At 34.2% G+C, this 18397-nt stretch overlaps 1 protein-coding gene and 1 long non-coding RNA gene across 5 annotated transcripts in view; one reads left to right on the plus strand and one right to left on the minus strand.

The window, feature by feature from the left end:
• ADGRA1 (adhesion G protein-coupled receptor A1) overlaps nucleotides 1-18397 on the minus strand; it is a 284313-nt gene that overhangs the window by 224566 nt on the left and 41350 nt on the right. For all 4 annotated transcript variants that reach the window (XM_084525901.1, XM_084525899.1, XM_084525898.1 and 1 more), the window contains exon 2: nucleotides 9359-9430. Coding sequence is in view for 2 of the 4 variants with exons in the window: in XM_084525899.1 (XP_084382025.1) it covers nucleotides 9359-9430 (72 nt within the window). In the remaining 2 variants the exon portion in view is untranslated. The remainder of the gene's footprint in view (nucleotides 1-9358; nucleotides 9431-18397) is intronic.
• Nucleotides 104-17175, plus strand: LOC311439776. The gene is made up of 4 exons (XR_014694995.1): nucleotides 104-229; nucleotides 11667-11772; nucleotides 16313-16367; nucleotides 16485-17175. It is a non-coding gene; the product is annotated as an uncharacterized lncRNA (long non-coding RNA).

The raw sequence follows: 18397 nt of genomic DNA on the forward strand, positions 1-18397 counted from the left end.
AGAGAGAGAGAGAGAGAGAGAGAGAGAGAGAGAGAGAGAGAGAGAGAGAGAGAGAGAGAGAGAGAGAGAGAGAGAAAGAAAAAGCTAAACTGAAAAGGACCAGTAAAGCCTAGAAAGCTCTGGGAAGGAAGGGATGGACTTTGGACTGGGCACACCCTTATGCGGGAGAGATGTTCCTGTTCAAGACTTGAGGTCCCTCGCGTTTTATGCCCATGTACTACAAGATGAGGTAACTACCTTCGGCCTTTTTAACATTAAAAATGCTACAGACCACGTCACATATGAATTCAAGGATAATTATAATACTTTTTGAAGTTTGAAAATATTATTCCATCTGCATAAAAAATAGCTTACAGCTGAGGAATCACAACCTCAGAATACTGAACACAGGGAGTCTGCTAGCAATTTATCTTGCAGTTCATTCATTAGATTAGCTCAGTTATTGATCAACTAGCACTAATTTTTATCAGCTTGTCTTCCCACCATGTTGCTGGTATGACTTTATACAAACTGCCCTTAAACACCTTGTTTTTCCCTTCTTCACCAACCAGTAAGCCATTTCTTTATAGGAAAGGTATACAGATTGCTTCACTACTTAGTAGTATGGTTCAGCTTGATCACTGACAGAAGGTTCTGCTATATGAATACAAAACAGTATAGACTTGAAACGAAATACTGACATCTTTGACAATGGTGTTCTTTAAAGTGCTGCATTCCCGGAAAACATTTTTATTCTGTCACAGCAGCATTTCCAACAGAAATCTGTTTTGTCAAGTAAAAAAAAAAAGGGGGGTGGGGGTGGGGGGGAGAGGGGCAAATGGCTACAAGTGTAGAAATGGAGCCTGGCAAACCACTGATGTTCTAAATACTATTACTACATATATACCAGCATCTGGCAACTTCATGCCCAAGCTGAAACCATAGCTTCTTGCCCGAACTGGAGGAATGTAATCCCAGCAGCATATTCAGCATACATTCCCATCAGGCAATGAGCAGTAGCCTGCAAGTGAATGCAGCCCTGGCAAGTCTTATGTCTCATTATGAAGAACAGAATTAAGAGCACAGACATGGTCTTTTAGTCCATGTTGTTTCTGTCAGAGAGTAAAAATATCAGAGGGAAAAATAACACGAGACCCAGAGAAATGAATGTTTAGAAGATAAACAACAGACTTGAGGTAGAAAGAAAAGTTGAAAATCACACTTGGTTCTGGATCCTTTGCACTAAAACTATGGGATTGACTTCACTAATCTGTTCTTTCAGAGTTAATTGCTGCTGCTTTTAAATGGCACTGTAATACCCCAAAGGAAATATATTTTCTTTAGAGAATTATTGCTTTTTTAAAGTGTCATGATATAGAAGCTCTGCACGAGTATATATACAGGGTATTTTCCTGTTGCCTCATTCCCAAAAATGTGAAGTATGTGATATCCAATATTGTGATTTTGTACTGGATAAAAACAACTGCCTAGAAGAAAAAAAATACATTATCTTTCTGTCAGATTACATTACAAGTGCCTTGACAGTCACTTCATGCTTGCAAGACTTACAGTACCTATGCCTATTAGAAAGAGGGTAATGTAATTTTCCTTTTTATTTCTAACTCTTCTGTTTCTGACAGTCATACGAAAGATAACAATAGATTAATAATTCCTGATAAAATGCTAAGTTTCTCTTTGATACTAAGGCACAGTAATATCTGGAGTTTGGAAAATTTGGAGGTCGTAACTTATTGTTGTTGTTGGGTTTTGTTGTTGCTTTTCTTCTCCTCCCCCCCTCCAAAAAAAAAAAAAAAAAAAAGCTCCTACTTAGCTTATGTGTTACTAAACACTAAATGAGTAACTCATTGTTATTCACAAGATTTAACCAAGAGATCCATAAAGGACCACAGAATTAAGTTAACACCAGTTTCATTTGTGACATTAATCTTGCCTCTGTTTCTCCTTCTCTGTTTTTTCAAAATTTCTATGCAACAATTGAAAATTAATACACCCTTCTTCTGTGGAATTCCTTAAAATACTACCTACAACAAAAACAGCATTTACTTTGAAATAAGTTTTACCTGTACTCCCTGACTTCTACATGAGGACCAACAGAGCTTTTTCCAAGTCCAGTTTTCTGTTCCATGATATTTTTTTAAGGAATCTTTAGGTTTTGCTGCTTATGTAAGCAAGCAGGCATTTTCATCAAGCTACAGTAGTAAGGGCATCCATTGATCTCTCTCATTTTGCGGTTAGAACTCTTAACCCAGTAAATACTAACAGAGAATGGGAGTATCAATTCTGCAAACTCAAAAGCCTAGCTTGGGGTAAGCTCTGGTAGGCGTTTTTGTTTTTTTTTTTTTTTTCATTACATTATTCTTACTTGGCATATTTCTGATTTCATGTACTGTCCACGGAGGGGGGGGGAAATACATTCAATAGGAAAGCTACAGGTGATTTTTATTCATTAAAAAAATAAAAAGCAACAGAATATGTCCAAATCTTTACATGAAGACCTTCTTGCTAACAGGATTCTAGCTATTTTTAATAGCAGTATGAATGCTTTATATATGATCCATCTTGTTTGAATTTTTCCCTGTGATATTTGATTACACCGGATTAAATTCTTCCAGTAATATACGTGTATGTCTGGACTAATGCTGACACTGAAAAGCATGTCAAGAAGGCAGCAAGAGGATGACCACAGCAACACTTCACTGTAACCCTGCTAGCATTTGTCATAGTTCTCTCAGGTACAGAGATGTGCTGGCACTAACCTTAGTCTTGTCACTAAGAGATCCTGGGTCACAAGAGATTATAGACTGAAGATCATCTCTAGCCCTGTCCAACACCTGTACATGCACTGTGCAATTCAGCCAGGACCACACTCAGATGGTCTCCATGGGATTTAGAGAAAGTTACTTCCAAGCTAAAGATTTTTCTGGTATGGGACAATTTTCTGCTACAAAAACAGACTTTTCTTTGCTTACCAAAAACTGAAGTTTAAATCTACTACTAAACTTAGCTAATAACTTAATTTTGGTGATGCATGGAACTGCACAAAATATATCAACTAAACATCAATACCCTTTCTGCACCTGTGTATTCATGCTGCTTCAGACTGCTTCTCATCCAGGCTGTAAGGAGTGCATCATAAAAAAATAGATTATTCAATCTATATAAGGTTGCCACATAAAATAATTGGCATTACATAATTATCATCATAGTTTTTCATATAATCTTTTCACTCTGAGATCTCCAGTATTACTAAATTTGGAGATACTAACCAAACAATATTATTTTGCGGATGAAAAATTAAGTTAGAAAGAGACGTGACAAAGATTTAATGACAATTTATGGAAAACCCCTCAAAAAATACATCTTTGATTTTCAGTCATTTGCCTCAAATAAATGCTTTTTTATTTATTCTCTTCTTTCAAAGAATTCTTTTACATCAATATACAAGTACTATGTCCTATTATGTATTTGCTATAGAATGCATAAAATTCTCTGTGAATACAACTTATGACTAAGAAGGTGTAATTAACCTTAAGTAAAAGGCACAGTGGCTAAAAATCTGCTTTTATTAATCAAATGCAATGCCTTAAATGTAGCATCTACAAAATAAAAATAAAAAAAAAATCTGCAATTGAATCCTGGATGGATCACAAAACTTTATCTTATAACAACTAGTATTTATATATTTTAAAACAAGTCTGTACAAGAACAAATATTTTGAAATTTAACTTATGAATTTTCTAACTTTAAATATGTTTTTTTTATATATATATATATATATATATATATTAATTTAAATTGTTTCAGCATTTCTTTAAGCATATTCCCAATCCTTCACACTGCCAAATAAGTATATTTCTGTTTCTGCTTGCGTACACATACATTTCAAATGTATAGGCAGGAAAAGTTAAGTGGCCAGTAATTTAAACAATGTAAATTGTATGTTATAAGAAACACTTCAGTATATAAAAATGCAAAACCTTTATATTTTAACATTTCATCACTTGAGCTTTGCCAAAGACCACCTAAATACCATATTTTTATACCAGCTGTTTAACAACATAATTTTTTCTATAGTCTTATTTGTTGTGCTTGTCTTTCCTGCCCTTTCATTCCAAGTTAATGTGTTATTATTTCAGTTGCACAGCACAATATATTGTTGCAGAAAGTCATTATGCTGCAATCTAACAAAAAAATGTTTTTGTGCATTCTTATCTAATAATTAATGAGGACAACATGTGCCCGCATAGCTGGTAACCTTACAATAACACAACATTTAATAAAGGTAATATACAATGTGAGACCTAGTCTAATAAGTCCAGTCCATATAGTTAAAACAAATAAATAAATAGACAAAATGAAGAAAACTAAAACAAAAAGTAAATTAACCCCTAAATTCCTAAAGATACTTCAGTGGTATTTTCATTGTCTAGAAACACTAGGAAATGCAATAGCAAGTTTCTGTAAAACAGTCACTTTTAAAGTGACTGTTAATGCCTGGTTCTTGGTGAACTGTGAAACAATCTGTGTAATATTGCACAGTGATCTTTCATCCTGATTTCCCAAGGAAACACTGCTTATGCAATGATGGTCTGTTTGATTATGTTTCTTTATTTTTATTTGTTGATTCCCTCTAAATAACTTCTGAACCTGTTAAAGAGTTTCAGCCACAGGGGAAAAAGTAGCAGCAGCCTCAAAGGTAATTATGCTTCTATACATTTCATGAAAACACACATTCAGTTATGAAAGAGAGAGAAAGCTTTCATAAAACCACTTCAGAAAATGCACAAGTACTAGATCAACTGAGTACCAGGAAACCCACAGGGGAGTAGAAGCCACAACAGATTGCCCCATGTAGAAGGTGCTTGGGGAGCTATCCACACAATTTTGATGCAGTGGCTGTTGTGGAGCATAAGAAAATTTTGTGTTGTTAATAGCTCAGATGCATACTGTTTTTTTGCCAGCTGACATCAGGATGAGGGAAAAACATCTAATTTCCTAGTTGAGATCTGGACTTTGGGTCCAGCGCAGCTGGAGTACCTGGTCCAACAGCCTCAGTTCTTGTACTCAGAAGCATTACGTGGAGTAGGGTACTCTCCAGAAGCGATACTTCTAGAGGTAGAGTATTGTCAAGAAAAAAGATATTTTCCACTACTGCTACTAATATTTGTGGCACACTGCTCAGAGACTGTAGCTCAGAGACTACATGCCATCTACTGCCATGATAGAGCACCCACTAGTAACTTGGCAGTCTGCACTAGCCTCAAGTGATAACAATGATTATCCCTACTGCTCATAAGTTTATACATATATATATATATATATATATATATATATATAAAATCAAACTACAATAGAACAGATTTTCTATTTAATGTATTGTTTCAATTTATGCAATATTTTTTACCACCAAACTACATAGGTTCATACTCTATCAGTTATTCACATCCTCCAAATCACTAACTAAATGAGAGCTTCTGGATAGCTGAGACTTACTCAACAGGACCACCTCACTGTCTCATGGCTTGGAAAACCCACTTTGTCTTTCTTATATGGTCCCTAGAGCATATGAAAAACTTACTTTATGATTACTTCATGCAGATCAATGTATCTCACTAGAATGTAAGACACCAAATACCAACAGGGTAGGCACCGGACCCCAAATAATTACAAGCTGTCAAGTCTTTGCCACAAGATTCAAAGCCATACTGAACTCTCAGCCTTCCTGAATACAAAGCCATCTCCACAGTGTGTACCACAAAAATGGGTTCAAGGTCGTAACAGTTTGTTTACCACAGTTGTTTCAAATACGTTTATTTTTCTACCCATACTTCTGATTTGCATCCAAAACAAAGGGAGTAGTCAAGGTCTATATAACTAAGGACAGTCCAAATCCTAAGTTTACAGAAAAGTTCTATTCCCACATGGTTTTTTGAGTAATACTATTTACTTCTTAATACCTCTTTTTAGTTAGACTACAAAGTAAGCCCAGAGGCACAGAGGTGCATCATGATCCAGATGCTAAAACACATTTCTGAGTCAACCTTTCCAAAACACCACAAGGGTTTCAGAAAACTCAAGCTAAGTACTGAGAGTGTGTGCCACCTCTACAGAGCACTCTTGTGACTCACAGTTCACACACACAGAATACAAAAAAGGCACCTTTTGTTGGATGGTGTTTTTTCAAATCATTTTTATAAACTGTTGAGTAAAAATGTTAACATTTCTTAAATATATTCTGATCATTATTAATTATACATGTTTTAATACAGATACTATTAAATGTTTTGTTTTTAATACAAACATTTATTGTATATTCAATATTAATACTTATTAGTAAAGATTATTATCTTTCTTTATTGTCTTTCTTTCTTTATTATCTACAAAGGAAATAACTGTATCCTCTTTTTTTTCCCCTCCGGGTGGTTGCATCATCTGAAAAGTTAACATCAGATTTCCCTTTACAGCAATAAGACAGTTTAAGATAATTCAAAATAGAAAAGTTAAAATACTCATTCTATGTTTGAAAAAAAAAAAAAAAAAGAAAAAAAGAAAAAGAAAAAGAAAAATTCTGAGAAGCCTGCAGAAACAATACAAAGTCAGATCCAACTAAGATTAGAACAAAACAATGAAAAGTAATGCATTTCATGCACTATGTGAGACAGTCTTCCATAGTCTTAAGATTTAAATAAATAGGTACTCCCTTACTAGTAGAACGGACTGTTGATGAGCAGTCTGAAGTTTCTCAGTTTACTTGATTAAAGTTGCATAAAATGGGGAGTTCTGGTTTAAAACTCAGTGAGACCTCTCACTTGTGTAATACACTGTTGAGAAATCACCAGGACTTGGGAGGACTAACACTTCTGTAATCCAATTCCTGTTGTGACATGTCTTAGAAAGCAAAATAATAAGGTGAAAGTTGTCTCTAGTTTACTGTACTATGGCTTGAAACAACTCTCTGCTCAAAAAGTGGTTTTGAGCACTCTGGGAAAAAGCCGGAATATACAAGTCACTCTGTTCCACCTGATATTTTACTTCCCCTCTAAATTTTTCAAGTTTGACATTAAATGATTTTATAGTCCACATGAGCTAATGCTCTTGTGGTTCACCATAACCACAAAAGAATTACTGACACACAATTCTTGTCTCCGTGGCATTCTCTTCACTAACTGTTTGTTCGTTTTAAGACCACAAGGAGTGCAAAGCTAAATTAAATGAGTAAGCCTTAACTTCAGCATGCTTACATTCTAATCATATCATCTTGTAAACTGAACCTTACTTCAGTTGGATTGGTGCTCCGTTTTAAGTGTCTGTAGTAACTCTAAAGTGGTTTATGTATAATGTGAGGCATAGTTGGGAAACCTTGTCTAAAGGTTAAGAGTACTCATCCAGACCACACCCACTGCTTCCACCTCTTAAGTAGATTATCCAAGCCATTTCCAACTTCCCTGCTGAAACTGGATCTTTGTAAATATTGATGAGAAGTGTGCAGGGACAGAACAAGCAGCAGGGCATTTGAATCTGATGAGAATGTCACCACCTGACTCCTAGCCTTTGCTGCAAGAATGACTTATTGATTTTGTATTAGCAGTGTGGCCAAAGAGCACTAACCATACACAGAGATGACACCCATTTCATCTGTAATGTTGTGAAAATCAATACTATAAAATTAATAAGGTTTAGATGGTGATGACAGTTGAGGCTACACAACTAAGGTATTTTGTTGTTGTTGTTTTCTGACTGTTTTCAATACCATTTGCAATGTTTCTTCAGGTTAAAGTATTTCTCTAACTAGATAACTAACAAGGTTTTTTAAAAGTACATCCTTAATGCAATTGCCAGTTTATTCAAATCTAATTCATTATGAATCCATATGCATATTTGTTTTAAGTTTCCTTGTCAGATGTATAAAAATGCAAATTAAACATAAAAAAAAGGAAATAAAAAAAAAGAGGAAATGGTTTCCTCTATTTCTAAACAACAATGCTTTATTTGTAATACATTAGGATTTTATTTACTGATTTATTTTCTTTCAATAAATTTGTAATTCTATATTTTATTCTACATTTTCTCTAAAATGTTTGCAAACATCTTTACAAATCATCATTGTTACAACTGAGAATTAGCTAGTCAATAAATAACACACATCAGAACTACTCCATTCCATTAATATTCCACTCCTTAATATATGCTAATATTAAATGAAGAATTTGTTACATCTATAACTGTATGCAGAAAAAAAATAATATTCACTTACATAGACAGTTAGTCAATCCTAATCCTTGAAGGTGCTTAAGGGATTATTCCATTGAAATATATTGTTTATTTTTAACTTACATTTAGACTAGTCATATATCTCAGTATCACATACTTAATTACCTGGCTTAATACACAGCCATAAACAGCAGGCACATCACACACATACATAGTAAAATATTAGTTAGTGTTGAATTAAATACATTTTTTCCTATTTTTTTTTTTTTTTTTACTATATGGTAACTTTCACTTGTCATAGAATACATGAATATATTAATGAATACACAAATGTAACAACTACTTTATATCCACAGCTCTATATAATGAAGGTGTTCTTAGGAATGAACATAAAAATAATTTAGCTTAAGCTGCAGGAGATATTTTAAGATAAGGCATAATATAATTACTCATTTAGATGTACTGGCAAAGTAAGTTGAGAAGTTAAAAAAAAAAAAAAAGAAAAAAGAGACTATAAAGACTTTTAGACTTGCTGACGTGATTATTTTCAAACGAGTGACCTATATATACAGAAAACAGTGTTTCTACAACAGAGTTGCACAGTGCATTTATTTCATTGAAGTTTCCAAATGTTTTCCTCCCTATTTCATCAGTTGTTTCTGAGCATATTAGATGGAAACCTCATTCTCTACCCCCTCTAAATGCTGACTGCAAACATACAAACATGGAGCTACATCAATGTCACTGTCTGCTCCAGTGATAAATGCTGTCCAATTTCTTTGTCTAGAATATAATTAAAAATAGAAGTATTGGAGACCAGTGAGTTAAACAATCCAAACTATATGTCAGGTACGTTAGTGTTACCATTACATATACCAGTCTTCACTATGATAGTGTACACAGCGTAGTACAAGTCTTTGACTGGATGTTTATTTTAGTTCCAAATTGATGGTAGTGCCTTCCTGTATTTTCAGTGTCCATCCCCATTCACTCATTTCTATTCTGTTTCTTAACTTGACAACTGCTTAGAAACTGTACTATGCAGCACAGTTCAGAACACTTTAACTTTGTTTTTGAGGTTTGTTTTTACACTTAAAATATGAAGACTTTTTAATTGAAGGTGGAAAGAGGTTGATCAGTTACTCACAGTCTCTCCAGGGATCTCAGTCCAAAGAAAGAGCCATTCTTCAACCATAAGATCTTGTTGTTACTCAGAATCCTAGAATAAGTCAGAAAAGAATTTGGTTAATAGAACATGATAATTCCACTGATTAAAAACATGTAATTATAGTAAATGACTGCTCTGTAAAATACTAATCACAAAATTCTGTGCCTCATTTGCATTTTCCCATCATAGCAGTACATAAAGATTACCATTTCCTTCAGTTTCTTATTTATTAAATAAAAGCACATTCAAGAAATATGTCAACAAATGAACTTTGGCTACAACTTGGAAAGTATAATATCGATGTGTCCCCACAACACTAGTAGATTCAAAATTACTACTGGCAAAGATATTTGCTGGACTTCCCAGTCAACAAAAAGGCTGATGAAGCTAGGGGAATGTTAAAAACTGAGACAGAAAACAGAAAATATTTCCTTTTCACCTTCTATAGAAGAGAGAAAAGAGGGGAAAAGAAAAAAAAAAAAAAAAAAAGAAGAAGAAAAAAAAAAAAAAAAAAGAAAAAAAAAGACTTTTACCACAAAAAAGAGGCTTAGTCAAAAATGTTTTCCTCTTTCAACCTCTATACAGTAGAAATTCAGTAATGCAGCAAAGTTTGTACTATTCACAACCATCAAGTATACATGCAAACTGACCCTACATACAAGCTATTGAAGAAGTTGTCTATTTTTCCTCTGTTGGTGTCACAAGAGGCCCTAATTTAGTGATTTTGCACTGCAATATTTTTCTGTCTATTTCAGAAGCAATACAATACAAATATGCAGTCATTCTGAAGATGTTACCTATTAAAATATACAATATACAAAAGAAGTGCAATTTGTTTTGGAAGCTCAAGAAATCTTTTTTCTTTTTTTTTTAAAGAATGGTTATTCAATGTGCAGAAGAAATTTCTGTCTCTTAACAAATCTTATTCCACTTGTTGTATGCTGTAAAAAAGGAATATTTTCATGTAACATTTAGAATAAGTTATAGAAGAGCTCAAAGTCCATTTCAAAATAAGAGACATTGCTTACCATAAGGATAGAAACCAAATGTCAGAAGAAATCATATGCTCATAACTAGCGAGCTTGAGACCTTGTGAACCAACATTTTGCTTTTTTTCTAAAGTTTTAAAATTATGTGTCGCACAAGACTATCTTATCTTGTCTGGCTCTTAGTATTTCTTATTACAAATAAACAGTAAGCACTTTTCCAAGCATATGCATATCACATATTTTCTTATGTCTAGATGCAAATGAAAACACGTTAATACTGATACTGAAACAAAGTATAATTGATGTAGAAAAATATTGTAATGTTAGTAAGATTTGGAGATTTTTTCAAGTTATTTGTAAAATTTACCAATAAACATATGCATATAATTTGAGGTATTTTGATGGCCCACTGCCAAAGGATATGAAGAACAGAGCAATTCAGCTCTGAGCTAGGAGCTAATGTGTGTGTTATTACACCCTGGTGTGACTGAATGAGCTTATGCAGCAACATTACTCCTTACCCAGAACCAGGCACTATAACATACACGTGGCAATTTGGGATCAATCATGAACAATTAAACCCAGGTATCTGAAAGCATGCAGATTCCTGTGTTTACAACATAAAAATGGCTATGCTCCAATATACACGCAGTATACTGTCGTGATCTAAGAAACTCCACATCTCGTAAGATCTGCCTCCTACTTTTCAGATTAAAAAAAATATCATATGTACAACATTAAGTATTTCTCTAATCAACTCTTTAGGAAAGTCTTAGCAATGTATTTTAACAACGACATAATGAAAGATCAAAAATGGATTCAATTTGTCTTATTTGTCAGATTTTCTGAATTTTTTAGATACCCATACTGTGACTAAATTTGGTAATTGTTTTAAAATTATAAATATCTAAACTGGAAAATGTAACTACATTAAATTTTCTATTATTTTATTCTGTTATTTCCTTGATCTTATCTTCTGAGACTGCACAGAACTTGGATCAGTCAAGAAAAAATAAAGTCCCCACATTTAAATTGGCTAGGCTTGGAAAGACTAACGTCTCAAATTCCACTTCATACTGGGTCATTTAGTTATATACTGTGTTACAGAGAGACCATCTCTGAGGCCTATTACAATGACATTAGATATAAATATTATATTTGGACTGTTCTGAAAAGCCTGATTCACAAAGATACGTGCACTTCAGAACTCTCATCTGGCTTAAATACAACTATTTCTGTCTTTGAAAGATGTTCACGGTGCCAATTTGTTTTTCGGGTCTTCTGTTCATTATGCCTAGAAAAAGAGGGCAGTCTGAACATGGCTGGCAAGTCCATGAAAATCCCACAACTGAGCAGCACACTAGTCTCCTACTCCACTTCTGGGTCTCCTGCCCTGTGGCCCCGGTAAGTAGACTGAAAGCAGCATCTTTTATCCACATAAAACAAACTCCTAGAAGTTACAGAGAACTATCTAAATAAATTACAAGATTAAACAGAACACTTGGTTTATAAACAGAACAGTCAGTAAACACAGCTCATGCTCTATAATACTGCCATCTCATTTAGTCACAATTTTGTTTCTCTGAAGAAGAAATTCTTGAAAAATATAACAGACAGCACAAAATTAAAAAATATAGAATTTAACTACATAAATTTGCATTTCTGAACTAATTCTTTCAGGTCTTTATACCATACTTTCACAGAGACTTTCACACAGAGATCAGGTTTCGAAACTTAGGTTTCCTTCAGGGCCTTCTCTTCTCTACACTGCCAACTAAAATGCAGGTTTAATAAACACAGTAGTATGAGCATCATAGTTAAAATACAATTGTTTTTCTGTTCAAAATATGAAAGGATCATGGCTTTAGAGAATCCTAGCATTCCTATAAGGTCTGTGGGGAAGAAATTATATATTCTTCTTTAACAATTAATATGTTATCTACATTTCATTGAGATGGTTTGTTACATGGGAATTATCCACCTGCTTTTAATTAGCTGCAGTGAAGTCCAAAACCTTGCAATGGGCTGTTATCAGAATGGATTTGATTTGCACTAAAAAACAGTTCTGTGAATACAATGAACAACTTCACTGGAAAACTTAAATAACATTACTTTTTTACAGTTATGAATTAAATCAAACTTTTCATGCAATTCATAACATTCTTCCCTTCTGAGAACATGCTGTGGGAAGGAGCTAGAAGATAAAGGAAAATGTTTGTTACACTGTTCAGTATACAAACACAGAAATGAGGCTTAACTACAGATGATGAAAAGAAACCCTTTCAAGTAATCAGTACCTGGTCAAATTGTAGCTCTTACTCTTGATGCTGAAATTACACTGAATAATTTTGTATATTACTTCTTTAGAAAAAAAAACTGAATGAAAAATATGAATTATAACATAACAAGTTAGGCATCTCTTTTACCTTAAACACAGTTAGTCACCTGCATACAGGAAGATGCTTGCAATTAGAGACCTGCAGAAATCTTGAAGGAAAAAAAAAAAAAGACATGAAGAGCATCCTTTTCACATACTTACAGGCACAAAGGTTTGTTGGATAAACACGTGGAAAAGGGTGCTAGTCATGCATTTGATTTTAGATAACTTATACTGTAATTACAGCTTCAAGATGTAAAAGTACTTTTAACCACATCAGAAAATTAATCATTTATTTTAATAAAAGATTAAATATAATTTTGATTTTTAGAACAAATCACTGCTGTGCACACATTATTAAGTATTTCTCACATTTTATTCATTCACAGCATTTTCAATTGCCTTATTTTTTCTCCTGTGCTATTGAATCATAGTGATAAAATAAATATTGCTATACATTGCAGCTAGGCAGCTGGTTTAAATAATTACCAGTTTCCAGCCATGTGTTAAGAATTTCACATTTTAAATGTTTTATTATGAAGAAATAAACACTAAGAAAATGAACACTCTTTATTCCAGTGAAGTTATTTTCCTAAACCAAATTCCATTCAATGTTTTACTTTTCTTTTTAATAAATAAATAAATAAATAAATTGATTCCTGGAGAAACCTTTTGAGAAGGTATTTATTTTAGAGTTCAGTTTTCAGACTGTCCTTGCAATATATATAAAGATCTAAACCCCAAGTAACGGACCTAAGATGCAAACCAAATAAATCAGATGATGGTACTCAGTCCTAGATCTCATGAAATCCATCTAAGATACTACTGGGGAGCACCACTCCCCTGACCAGACACATTACTGAATTCCCATCTCACTTCATTAATCCCTTTGCAACTTAGGTCTCCTTCTCCCAAGATGCTCTGGGGGACTGTTTGTCCCAGGGACCACATCCAGAAGACAGTAACTCTACACCAGGTTTGTCCTTTCCCACCCTGTGGAGCTGTTCCCACAGGCTCTGAAGCCTTCAAACACTCTCATGACATATAGCTCAGGCTATACCCTAGAGCATGTAATCCATACATCACACAAACACACTTCTCTGGTGGGCTGCAACACAGGCTGTGGGCTATTTCATTCATACCACACTGGAAAACAACCAGCCTCACATACACAGCAGTGCTGCTTATCAGGGAGACATGAGGGCCAGTGGAGATAGAGATCCAAAACCTCAAGTATCTGCTATGAGATAACTAGCCCAAAGAAGTGTGAATATTAGGCAATTTTCCATTTGTCCTTTTCACCTATATAAAGGTTGCAAGGCAGGTTCATATTTAAATGGCAGCTTTTTTTCTTTCCCCTCTTCTTTGGAGGGGATGACTATGGTGAAACAAATATATAAGTTCTTGATATTCAAGGCAAATATGAATGTATTTGCAAGCACATATCTAACTGCATATACTTGCTGCCTTTAGGAATTTGCTAGGCAACATCACAGAGCAACCAACAGAGCGCAAGTAGAACTCCCTCAGGAAAAAACAAACAAACAAACAAAAAAAAAAAACAACAAAAAAAAAAACGTGGGGTTATCATAAGGGTTATTATGATAATGGTGCTGGTCCGATGTTTTCTGAATGCCTAGAGAGACCAAATGGTGCCCTGCTCTCATGACCAATACCCCCAAACTATTCCAGCAGCAGCCACAGAACAGTTGTGGTATTTTCAGCTTGTGCATTATATGACTACATGAGCATTACTATGTAAAAAGGGCCAGATATCATTCCCTGAGGCTAAGTGGCACCAACTACGTGGCTCCTGGCCTTAGATCTCTTCTTGGCCCCTTCTGGTGTTCAGATCATCCTAAAATAAGTATCAGTTTGTTCACAGTATCTGAAAGAGCATGGAGGGAATGCCACAGAGAATCAGAACAACGTTTCTGAAGCATGATTTTTGGTGTGGAGGTGTGTGGCTTCCTGAGAACAGAAGATGATTTGCCAATGGAAGCCTGCTGGAATAGGACTGGAGAATTGTGTGGGACAGAGTCTCAAACTTTCCCTTTTTGGGTAGAACATTGGCATGAACATTTTCCAGCATAGTGCTCCCTAACAAGGACCAAAATCATGCCAAAAAGCATGTTAACAACTGAGAAGCAAAGACAATCAAAGAGTCATTGCTTCCACTTTATGTTATTCTTTATTAGTGCCAACATACCTAAAAGGATTAATTGTTCTAATGCGCTACAACCCATTTCTCCGAACTCCTTTCTAGTCCTTCCTTTAGAGTTAATCAAACAAAAATCATATCACAGTTTCCTTAAATGGTTTCCATGACTTTTGCTTTCATGAAACTATGAAAAGTGCAAAGATGTAGTCCTCAGCAACAAAGTTTTATTCAGGTATAAAACACGCCTAGAATTAGGTAATCTACTGTAGTACATCAAGATTTGTCAAACAAAAAGTTCTCAGTCATAATGCAAACAAACTTCAAATGCAACCCCTCAAGCAAAGAGAAATAATCTTTATATCATGCCCCCGAAGTCAATGGACTTGGGTTCACTCAATATAATAAACAAATTCCACAGCTGAAGCCTTTTCAGTGAGACAATGCCACATCCCAAAGAGCATGAACTCATGCAGTAGTGAATCCCACACAGAAAAAGCACATCTCTGATAACCAGACCCAAGAAAGACAAAATATTTAGATGGAGCCTGCAGTTCCCAAATGCATACTGAACAGAGAAGGAAGAGTTACTTAAAATATGCATTTCCTCTGATAATTTTCCCAGAGAATAAAAAAAAAAATAAATAAAAATTTCACTTGGGGAAAAAAAAAAAAAAAAAAGTAAATTACATTGGATTTTCTGCTGGGCAGCCCAGGAACTAGCTCAGACAGGAAGACCAGACTTGACCCAGTTCTGCTTCTAGCTGATGGATGAGCTGAACAACCAGTATTCAGCTCATGACCTGCTCTGAACTCCTTTCTTTAAGGTCCATTCCAACACCAGCTGAAGGTACACCAAAGTAACACAGGAAAGAGCAACCACCCCTGCCCCTGCTGTGCATTTTCTTTTCATTTCTGTTGTGTTTTTTTCTCCCCCCAACTTCTTAGATAAAAAGGTGTGCTAGATGGATATCCAAGATAATTTGACAAAAGATAGAAAGTTCAGTCCATTAAGACTGTACATCTGGGACCTCTGTGTTGGGGTTGCGTGAAGAAATTGTTTTTTAAATTTTACAGCCTCTCTTACGTACTATCTTCAGTTCAAGCAGAATAGAACAACTTTTATATAAATATATACAAGCACTAATAATAACTCCTTTAGATGAAACTGATAACAGTTGAAATGTAACAGTCTAAGCTGTTTCTTCTCTTTACAGTCATTATATGATCAGATACAAAAGGAGTGTGTGTAAACATCCCCTAAAAATGTGAGAATGTACTTCGTTTCTTTGTGGTATCATAATAAGACTGGAATTGTTTATATTGAAACACCATAGTGTAAAATGATAAATTATTTTTAAGGTTTTGAAATCCTCCTCGGTAAACCAGAATATTGTTTATTCCAACAGCATGCATAATTCATTGAGAGTTGCACCATAAAAACAAATTGGGAAGAGAAAAATGGTAAGAATTAAAAAATAAATAAATGCTTTTTGTCTTTTTATACCGCATATGTAGAGACGTACAGAGTTATCATAAAATACCATTAGTAATTGCACTTTTTTTTTCTCCAAACTGAAGACCACACCTAAGGTACTACCAAAGACTTCAGTAAGTTCATAATAATAAAGATATATTGGGAGGAAAGTTGTAGAATAATAACAAAACAGATTGAATATCTGAAGAGAGAAAAATGCCTGATGAACAGTGCTGACTGCTTACCAGATGAATGGGGTTGGGCAGACACCTGCACATTCTAATGACAGAAAGGAGGAAAAACTTCTAAAATGTGAAAGGTATTTATCCATTCATTATCAGTCACTATCTGTATACTTAAAACTTAAGACAGTAATCCACAATGCCTGCATTTGAGAATACCCAAATTTTAAGAAGCATCAAGAGAAGTTATAAGTATACTACAGATGTGTATAATAGTCTCAAGAAACGTATTCATCCCTAAGGTGACTGTGGTCTATCATATTGATTTTCAAAAAAAAAAACAAACAAACAAACAAAAAAACCCCAACTAAATCTGTTTTCAACATTTTTAAAAGGGGTCGTACAAAAATGTTATAGCACATAATACAAAGTAGTCATTTAACACACTAATTCCAGTTGGTTTTATTCCAGCGTATTCCAGCTGTCAAGCAATCAGCTTTAATTTACTTGCAGCATAACCAGTCCCAACCACTGGAGAAATAAGAAAATTTTCAAAATGACCTTCAAGTGTAGATAAGAAATGTGCTATCAGTGGTGAAAAAAAAAAAAAAAATAATAATGAACAGCTATAGCCAAAGCAGTAACAATGTACTAATTATCCATCTAATTAGAACAGTGTCAGTTGAAAGATATTTCCAGATCCTGACACTATATGATGATATCAAAAGAAGTGATAGAACTATAAGCACTGAGAAATTTACTTCTCAGTAATTATTTATGTGAATGAAAGTTCAAAGTGCAAAGAAATACTAATCGTCCATCATACATTTGATAGAATGCAGTAAGAGAAGCTGTAGCACTCATAATATGACCACTTATATTATGGAAACAGAATATTGCTTTTGCAGAAAATCACTGTTCAATATCCTCACATTTACTAAAACAAAATAAGAGGTGAAATACTTATTTTTGTTTCTTCTGTTCTTACTGGTGGCTTTTCATCAATACTCCTCTTGGGTGAGATAAGAGGTTGCCAGATCACACTCAAAATAACAAAGCCAAAGTTCTTGCATAAATCATCAGAGTAACTGATTTAATTGACTAAAAACATATTCAAGAGCATTTTTGTGTAAAAAACATCATAATCCAAACAGTAAAACAAATTATCGTCATCACTAACAGGATACACAATTTATGCTCTCCCTGGTTCAGTGGGATTAATGTATTAAGGAAAAGAAAGCAGGAAGGTCATCCTTGACGAGAAATCTTAATATGATTTTGTAACAGTGGGGGAGCTAAAGAGCTCCCAGCTTTTGAAACAAGCTCCCTTCACTAAAAGGTGATATTCATTAACTGAATGGGAAAAGAAGCGGTGGGAATCAAAGCATTACTAGTAGGACAGTAAGTACTTCAGACAAGAAGTATGATTGTCTATTTTATGTTTTTGTTTGTTTGTTTGTTTGTTGTCAAGCACTGGCAATTTCTGAACTAAATGATCCTCTTAAGTAAAGCATTTTTTCCATAAAAACTCATATGAAAAGATCATATCTATAGGTCAGTGAAAACTGAAATTATTCTACAGTTAAAGTTCAATTAACTGTATTCAAGGAATTCAACACATAAAAATTTATTTCTTTAGTGGGTAACTGTAGAAACAGGTTTGACAAAATAAACAGTACACAGAATAAAAGTGTGCAGTCCTATTTCACTGAAATCATGGAAAAACTGAATTTCTGAGGATATAAAAAACATGATGAATCATTACTATTTTACTACAGCATATTATAACATTATTAAATGCTCTATATAAATCTTGCTTTAAGTTTTTATCTCAG

Source organism: Aythya ferina (genome assembly GCF_964211825.1).
Source record: "Aythya ferina genome assembly, chromosome: 7".
In the NCBI taxonomy this organism is placed as follows: Eukaryota; Metazoa; Chordata; class Aves; order Anseriformes; family Anatidae; genus Aythya; species Aythya ferina.